This window comes from Arachis stenosperma, chromosome 5, assembly GCF_014773155.1.
Source record: "Arachis stenosperma cultivar V10309 chromosome 5, arast.V10309.gnm1.PFL2, whole genome shotgun sequence".
Lineage (NCBI taxonomy): Eukaryota > Viridiplantae > Streptophyta > Magnoliopsida > Fabales > Fabaceae > Arachis > Arachis stenosperma.
In genome coordinates, this window is record NC_080381.1 from 117832919 (window position 1) to 117842499 (window position 9581).

At 31.8% G+C, this 9581-nt stretch overlaps 1 protein-coding gene across 1 annotated transcript; it reads right to left on the reverse strand.

The window, feature by feature from the left end:
- Positions 1-5691: 5691 nt before the first annotated feature.
- On the reverse strand, positions 5692-9198 carry LOC130979160 (protein kinase PVPK-1). The gene is made up of 3 exons (XM_057902525.1): positions 9037-9198; positions 7387-8561; positions 5692-6714 (listed from the first exon to the last, which is right to left on the reverse strand). The coding sequence occupies exons 2-3, from the start codon at positions 8457-8459 to the stop codon at positions 5880-5882; spliced, it is 1908 nt and encodes a 635-aa protein (XP_057758508.1). The 5' UTR covers positions 8460-8561; positions 9037-9198; the 3' UTR covers positions 5692-5879.
- Positions 9199-9581: the final 383 nt, after the last annotated feature.

A 9581-nucleotide genomic window follows, 5' to 3' on the forward strand; every position in this document is an offset into this window, starting at 1 on the left:
CATACGAAATCGTTCTTGGCCAACGCTTCTTTTCCCCCATGCTTCTTCTTCTTCTCACGCGCTTCTTCTTCTTCTTCTTCTTCTTCTTCTTTTCACGCACGGAGCATCTTCTTCTTCTTCGCCTTCTTCTTTGCGTTCCTCCTTCTCCTCCTTCTCCTAATTCTCCTCCTTTTTCGCGTTCTTTCTTCTTCACGTTTTCTCCTTATCGTCATTCTTTTGTTGTTGTTGCTGCTGTATTTTTTGTCTTTTCTTCTTTCTCTCTCTGGTGAAGAAGCAGTAGAAGGTGAGGAAGAAGAGTTTTAAATAGTGCAAAATAAACTGAACACAGTACTCATGGTGAACCGAACACAATATAATTGTATAGTACTGAGTGAACGTAACATAATCCATTATATAAAATCAAATTCAAACAGCTTTTTGCAGAATGAACCGAACACATTACTCATGGTGAACCAAACACAGTACTCATGGTGAACCGAAATTAATACACTGGGAAAACCGAAAGGTAGAAACACACTGAACCCCTAAAAACTGAACCCTAAACCCTAAACACTAAAACCAAAACCTTGAACACTGAACCCTGAACCCATAAACCCTAAATCCCTAAAACCCTAAAACATAAATCCTAAACCCTACACCCTAAAATCTAAACCCTAAACCCTAAACCCTGAACCCGAACCCGAACCCTGAATTCTGAACTCTGAACCCTGAACGCTAAACCCTAAATCCTAAACCCTGAACCCAAACCCTAAACACTGAACTCTAAACCCTGAATGCTAAACCCTAAAACCTAAACCCTACCGTAAACCCTAAACCCCTAAAACCCTGAACCCTAAACCCTACTGTAAACCCTGAACCCCTAAAATCCTGAACCCTGAACCCTAAACCCTAGATCCCTAAATCCTAAACCCTCAACCATGAACACGGTGAACCGAAATTAATATACGGGGTGAACTGAAAGTTTGAAACACACTGAACCCCTGTACACTGAACCTTGAACCCATAAGCCCTAAAGCCTAAAATCCTAAACCCTGAAACCCTATCATAATTCTTTTGTTGTTGTTGTTGCTATATTTTTTTGTCTTTTCCTCCTTCTCTGTCTGGTGAAGAAGCAGTAGAAGGTGAGGAATAAGAGTTTTGAATAGTGCAAAATGAACCGAACACAGTACTCATGGTGAACCGAACACAATACAATTGTATAGTACTGAGTAAACGAAACATAATCCATTATATAAAATCAAATTCAAACAGCTTTTCTGCAGAATGAACCGAACACAGTACTCATGGTTAACCGAATACAGTACTCATAGTGAAACAATTGTATAGTACTAAGTGAACGAAATATAATCCATTATATAAAATCAAATTCAAATAACTCTGCCTACAATTTACATATTATCAATTTAATTCAATTCAGTACACCTCCGTCCATTTAATTCAATTCAAATTAGCAATTGCATTCCATTCAATTCGATTCAAAATTAAATAATCCATACTTTGTCAGTTTGATTCATTTCAGAAGAGTAATCCAAATCGCTCTCCTGATTTGAAGTTGAGTCATTTATTGTTTCGATTCAGAAGTGCAGATCGAAGAAGAAAACGAAGAAGAATAGGAAGAAGATAAATGCAATGTAACCAGATCGAAATAAGAAAACGAGAAGATGAACGCGACTAGAGGAGAACGACGAAGGCAATGCAGATCAATAAGGAAGAACGCGAGCAGAGAAGAAGAAGAAGAAAGAGGAGGTTTACATTGCAGCAGAAGGTTTACGTTGAGCAAAACTTTAGGTTACAGCACGTTATATGTAGCGCGTGTATAACAAACGAGTGAGGAGTGGGGGACGCGCGTGTGGAGGAAATTACTTAGTTAACAACCATATAAAAAAAACACGGATGCAGAGCTTTTCCGTAAAAATTATACTTATAGGAGCATAAAAAAAAATTACACTTATAAAAAAGATAATTAATCCTTTTATTTTAAATATATTTCATTGCGATTAGTGTTATAAATTATTAATTCTAAATTTTAATACAATCATATCATTTAATTTTATTATTAATGGGTAAATACTTATTAAAGTTATTTTATTGAAAACTTATATATTTGACTATCAATAAAACATAATAAACATGATATACCTAGCAACTTCTATTTTTTTTTTTTCTTTTTAAGAACAAAAGAATACCTACATGTTTTGATTTTTTAAGGAGAAGAAACAAATATACAAATATAAGAAATAATAGTATTGTGCGTGTGTTATTTCAGTAATTATTAAAAAAGCTTTTAATCCTAATTGTTTTTAATTTTAAAGATACTAATATAAATTTATTTAACATTCTAATTTTTTTAACATTTTAGAAAAACAATACAGATATAATGCATGAGTAGCTTTGATTTTAGTTAATTCTCAAATTTTTGAATTATTTATTATTTTTAATGTTTGTATATTTTTCTCTCTTAGTAAATTGAAATGGCTAAAATTGATTTATATAAATTCTCATCTTTTAATAAATTGGCTTCAACTGAACTATATATAATTGTATTATCTACTAAATCGTACTTAGTTAAAATAATTTATCTATATCTCTATCTCTTATTAATTATCTACTAAATCATTCCAACTCAAAAAGATTTGTATAAGACATATTAATAACAAAAGAATTAAAAATAAACGGATAATATTGAAGGAGATTCATTTAAATAGGTGATTTATTCTTAAATTTATAAAGACTTAAAATCTAATATTGCAAACATGATGACAATAGTATATTACTACAATTCACTTTCTTACTGTTCAAACAAAATTATTTAATTTAAATTATTTTATTTTTTATTATTTTGGTAAAAAAATTAAAAACTCTTTGTTTTTATTTCTAATGATTTCAAAAGTAAAGTATGGTTGGTTTAAAAAAATTAATTAATTTTTAACAAAAATATTTCTTTTAAAAGATGTATTTAAACATGTTTAAATATAATAAAAGTATGTATTTTATAATTAAAAAAATTTTCTTGAAAATCAGTCCAACCAAACACTTATTTTTTTAAGTTATTCAATGTATTAACTATTAAAAAATATCTTTTAAAATGAAGAGAATTGTAAAATAACAAAAATAAAAAATTAATCATCATTAAATATATAATTTTTATCATGTTTGAATCTCACTATTTTTATTCAAAACTAATTAGACTCTCAAAATTTTTTTAATTTTTCATTTTAGATAAATTTTTATCCTTAATGTTAATTTTTTTTATAGTTATAAATAAACTAAAAGAAATCATACTTACACTATATTTGATCAGATTTAATTTCTTTCTTATATTATAGTATTTAAATATAGCATAATATATCACGTTTAAAATATTTTTATAATCTATTATTAAAATTTGTCTCTCTCTAAATTATTTTAAATATGGAAAAGCAAACATAAATAAAAGAAAGAAAATGGTCATGAGTATTAAATAGATCTATTATGATTGAAAATAATTTTCTTTTACTTTTTTCTCATTCTTTTTTAATTTTATCTCTTTCTTAAATAACTTAATAAAAATAGATTAATATTTAAAACAATTAATATTTAAAATTTTGGAAAATAATATGCATTTAGTAAAATAACATGTTTTCAATATAGTGAAAAAAATTGGATTAATAAAAAAATTGGATTAATAAATAAGTACTATATATGTACAAGAAAAACAAATTAAATTACAAAATAGTTTTATCTTATATAATAATAAATTAATAATAAATTATTAATAATATCCCTGTAAAATAAATAGACAAATAAAGTACTATATCGTGTCAAAAGAAATCATCTCTTTTGGAAAAACGAAAAAGAAGAAAAAAAACAATAACAAAGAGAGATAAAATGGTCAATAAAAATTAGTTAATAGTTAAAAAAATTAAAACGGTAACAAATAAAACAATACAAGACAAAAGTATAAGATTGTAATTTTCTTATTTTGTCCGTAGATTAAGGAAATAATTTGTCTTTTTTTTATGGTACTTTTTAAAAAAGTAAAATCACTCAATATATTTCTATTCAAGCTTATCCTTCTAATTATTTTATTATATATCTTAATAATAAAAAAAATGAAATACCAATGTATCAAAAAAATATTGTGATACATGTGAAAACCTTCTAATAACATATTAAATATAGGTAAATTTCTCTGGGGATTTGACTTTTGACCAAATAAAATACAAATGTATACGCTATGTTATTAACGCGCTTTGGTGAATGAATAGAATTGCGTGGGGTGCAGGTAACTGAAAACAAATAATTCAAAAAATTAAAACTGTAAAGACCAAATTCTATTTAAGAAGTTAGAACTTTCCGGTCACATGATTACTTAACTTCTGCTGCACTGGTTGGTCAACATTAATATTCCCTTAAAATATCTAAATATTCATGCAAATTTTGAGAAATAAAATTATATAAAGTGAATTTGTTTGTATGAATATAATATAATATAATATAATATAATATATAACTATTTTTCATTTTAAGATTAAAAAAGTCATTACAATATGATAAGGTGAAATATTAAATAGCAATATTTGACACGTTAATATTTAGATAAAAATGATATGAAATTAATATTTAAAAATTATTAAATAATTTAATAAGTTTAATTAAATTGTTATTTTACGTCTTTTAACTATCAACTTCTCATTAAATTAATTGTACATAAATTTTCATTTAAAGTTTAACATAGTATGTGATTATCACTTGATGAAAAAGGTAACGGTTAGGACAAAAATAAAAGTGAAAACTCAGGTGAAGTCGACTTTATACGTGAAGTCGATTGCATTTCCACCAAAAATAAAATTTTTAAAATATTATTAGGTAAAATTACAGTGTGTAACTGTTTAAATTCAAGCGGTTGAAATAATTTTAAGGCTCAAGTATGGCAAAAAAATTTTAATCTCTTACATAATCAAGCTTGTATGATGATGGTATTATGGTAATAGCATCATTTCATTTGTTCAACAAAGTCGAGTACACGTTACATCTTTATATTTATAATTTTATATTTAAAAAATGATTTGGGTCCGTCAATCGAACATTCTTATTCGCCTCCCTAAATTGATTACTGATTAGTGATTAGAGTAAAACTAAAACGTTTAGGTATTTTAATTTATTACGAATATTCTACTATTTAGTTGATATACATAGAATAGACTAGTTAATTTTGACCAAGAATAAAAATTGTCACTCTTGGCATGCGTATATAAATCAACAAAATTTGTTAAGCATATACATATGACGCAAGCTCTTACGTATAACCATAATGGAGCATGGTGTTATAGCAAGAGTCTTGCCGGTCCTTAACCTCTGCTAATCTTTTTTTTTATGTTATGTGTACATAAAACTTTTTTTTTGGGGAAGCATACTCTTTTTTCAAGTTTCTAGAAACCAAGGTTTAGGTTCATGACTAGTCATTTGTCACAAAGACTAGGACCATCAATGAATGGATCCTATTCATTCAACCAAAAAGAAAAGCTTGTGTTTGCATGCTTTTGGATTAACGATTGGTATATAGATTACTTTTCCATTACAATTAGTTTAGTTTATAATCAAGACTAGCATATTAATTAGTCTACTTTGAAGATTGAAGGTTATTTATATTATGTGATTGTAACATAAACTTTTCTTAACATTGTTATAAAATAAAATTAACAAGGGGAAACTGAGACAAACGAGAACAGAAACTTTGATCCTCACTTCAAGGGCAATTGGAATTTTCTTACAGCAGTTTTTATGATGAACAATTAGAAGTGGTGAGCAATGTATGTTTAAAATGGACCAATGCAGTTCTTATTGCAAAGGAAAAGAACAATGGACCAAGAAACAGCCACAAAAACACAACATTAGGATCAAAAGAAATCAATGTCTAAATAATTACCAGAAGGGTTCAAACCAGGGTCCATCTCAACTGGGGTTGGTTTAACGAGTCGTGGAACCTCAGGAGGATTCGCGCACCGGATCAGCGCCCAGTTAACATTCTGAAAGAACGGATGCTGTTTGATTTCGGTGGCTCCACGTCTATAGGCAAGACGATGCTGAGGCTCTTTCACGAGTAAGCCCCTAATCAAGTCCCTGGCAGCAAAACTGACAGTTGGAGACTCTGGAAACCTTAAGGGCTGGCCAACAACGTTAAACAGCGTTGCTCGATTGGCTGAGCCCTTGAAGGGTGTCCGCCCAAACAACAGCTCGTATAGGAATATCCCAAATGTCCACCAGTCCACAGCACTGCCGTGCCCTTCGCCCTTAATGATCTCAGGAGCCAAGTACTCGTGTGTACCAACAAAGGACATCGATCTGGCATTTGTTGGCTCGGCAATAAGCTCCGGAAGAGGAGTCACCTGATGATGCATGTCATTCTTTGGCTTGTACTTCTTTCCTTTCTTGGATTTGCTGGAAAGAAATCGAGGCGAGAAGCATGCCGGTTGGATGCAGTCTGGCTGCATTGAACAAGTCGGTTCGGCGCAAGAAGGCTGAATGCAGTATCCTGAGGTCTTCGTCTCCAAGATAGAGTTTGATGACTTTACAAGAGTTGGACTGACCGTGCACCTTAGAGAGAGGTCGAAATCCGACAGCATTATATGACCATCTTCCCTCACCAACACGTTCTCGGGTTTAAGGTCTCTGTAGATGATCCCAAGCATATGTAAATACTCCAAAGCAAGGAGAACTTCTGCCACATAAAACCTGCATTTAAAGATTCATCAACTTATAAATAGAGTGATCATTTAAGATATAACTGAAAACCAATACACCAGCAAAATTAATCTATTTGTCATAAGTTGGATACATGTTTCAATAATGAGAAATTAACATATCAAGCAAGCTGTCAGAGAGGCCAATTAATTGGTATATGAGTTCATCATTTTTAATCAATTGTCAACAAAAAGAATTCGTTTGTACTATTATCCATTCATGTATTGCCACAATAACATGATTTGGAAACTGTGAAACTTTCACCAAAAGCAACAATCGATTAAAACTGAACTCTAATGGAATCAGAATGTAACAATTCTGGGAAAACAGAAAGCATAGAGATAGAGTAATCAACTAACCATAAAGGCAATAAGTAAAATAAAGAGGGACATATCCATGAGTTTTTCCAACAATAAGGCCATAAGAAAACAAATCAACTTGGTTAGTTATAAAACTAGCAAACCATGTTTTGCTACAAATAGGGACTGGAGTAATTAGAGGTACATCGAAAACCCCAACTGTGGAACAATTGAGTTCATAAATCTAATACAGAATCAGCTAATATCGGGTTTGCTGATTGTTGCTTTAGGTATAGGAGCCTGCATTTTGATACATGGATACAATCCAACACAGCAAGCATAAAAAGGAATTGTGATTGCTAACCTGACAGCGTGCTCCGAGAAATACTTCCCAGGTTGCCTTTGCCTGAGTGCATGCAAGTCTCCACCAGGGCAGAACTCCATTACCAAGCAGGAGAATGTCTCAGTCTCAAAATGTGTATACAATGTGGGCAGAAACGGATGATCTAAGGACTGCAATATCTCTCTCTCAGTCTGAGCCCTCACAAGTTTCTTGCGATTCGCTAGCTCTGTCTTGTTCATTATTTTCATGGCAAAAGAAGTCCTCGTGCCGCTCAGTTCAGCTAGATACACACTTCCAATGTCTCCGCGTCCCAATTTCTTCAACAACCTGAAATGTCTCATCTCCAACATACCATCACGTGCTCGGATGGCCTGAATTGCTTCCCACCTTTTATCATTCGCCTTATGTGGTTTATACATAGCACTACTCAAGCTACTGGTGCTGCTCTCATCACTGATATCGCTCCCAGTACTTGCCCTGCAGATGCTGGTCTTCCTACTCTCATTAAAATCACAGGAATTCGCAACCTCAATGCCGCTTTCTAGTGACTTATCAACACTAGTACCACACTCACTAATTTCAGTATAGGTGAAACTTTGTTTAGCTTCCGAATAGACAGTAGCAGCATAGCAACTATTCTGAGGACTTGCATAAAAAGTAACCTCTGATGGGCAGTAACTCCTGCTGTGATTACCAATGGCTCGTCTCGATGGACCTGAGATGGAATTGTCAATGTCAGATTCGAATATGACACTTGAATCACAAGTCTTGGAATCATCAAATGATTGCTTGATGCAAGATTTCGAAGGCAATCCTTCATGGTCTGCATTTTCACCCTCCAAATAGGAATGCTTCTGATTAACTACATAGGTGTTTTGATGATGGATGATGGACTTTGATCCGTGACTATGGTGGTGACCGGCCGAATGGGGCATGGAAGAAGGCCCATGAACATGATTCCGAGATGGTCTTAAGGGAGGCCGTGTAGGACGGGGAGTCCCGGATGTAGAAGGAGGATCATGCTGCTGTGCAACAGAAACTGAATTCTGAACCTCTGATAAAGACTCTAGTACTCCATTTGCAGGTGACTCCATGAAGAAACTATGAACACAAAAGCTTGAAATTGAAATTTCAACTCAGCTCAGTGAATTAATCAATATCTGATCATCCAAAAAGCCCTTTAATTACAGAATCTCCTGCACACCATTAAAACGTAAACCAATGATTATGCTGATTGAAATAACAGACATTACTAATATGCAAACACAGAATGGAATTTGAACAAGCAAAAAACAAAAAGAAAGCATGACATAATCTTCAAGAATAACACATTCAGTGGGAAAATCACCCCAAATGGAACTTTTTACATCATAAAACACAATCAACTCAACAACTTCATCAAGCAGAAAGAAAAACTCAAAGGGGTTCGCAGAGACAGTAAAAGGTTCAAGCTTTTTTTACATGTTTCCCAAGAACCCACTCATCATTCAGAACCTACAACACTTATATGAACAAAAACACAACACCCCAATTGAAAAGTTTGATTCTTTATAAGTCCCAATGATCTTTCTTTGATTCTCCTTCAACCACAGCGCATTAAAAAATGAATAAATAATAAAAAAACCAACCCTATAAAGAAAGAACAGAGAGAAAGAGAGAGAGAGGGAGAACCTGATCAGAGTAGAGAAATGGTAATGCAAATGAAGAGCGAGAAATGTAGTTTGATTTGTTCATGACAATGTGGAGAAAGAAGGTGGAGAGGTAAAAGGAGCATGTGGGCATGCTAAGAAAAAAGCACCCCAAAAAAAAAGAAAAAAAAAACGGCAAGAAAGTGGAGTAACTTTGGTGTGTCTTTGTGCAGCAGTGAACAAGAGTGAAACACTGAAGTGAACACACTCTCGCTCTCTGTTCTCTTTTCTCAGATCGGATCCATAAAGAATGCACTAAACAAATAACACTTTGATGTAACAATAGTAAAAAAAACCATCACAATTTGTAACTTTTTTTGTTTTGTGATTATAGTAAAAGTTTAATTCTGATATATTTATATCGTCATTTATTAAGATTTATATTTTATTTAATTTTAATGTAATGTTATTGTAAAAAATTATTTGTGCTATTGCGAAAAATATTTATATTTTAAAGGTTTAATTACTCTATTAGTTCTTATAATTTTATCGAATTTTTAATTAAGTTCTTATACTTTTTTTTCTTTT

What these genes read in the sequence shown, in the direction of transcription:
- LOC130979160 (XM_057902525.1), bottom strand. Translation starts at nt 8,459, where the DNA reads ATGGAGTCACCTGCAAATGGAGTACTAGAGTCTTTATCAGAGGTTCAG. An exon ending in TTCTCGGAGCACGCTGTCAG is followed by an intron (nt 6,715 to 7,386) that starts GTTAGCAATCAC and finishes CTTTAAATGCAG; the next exon opens with GTTTTATGTGGCAGAAGTTC.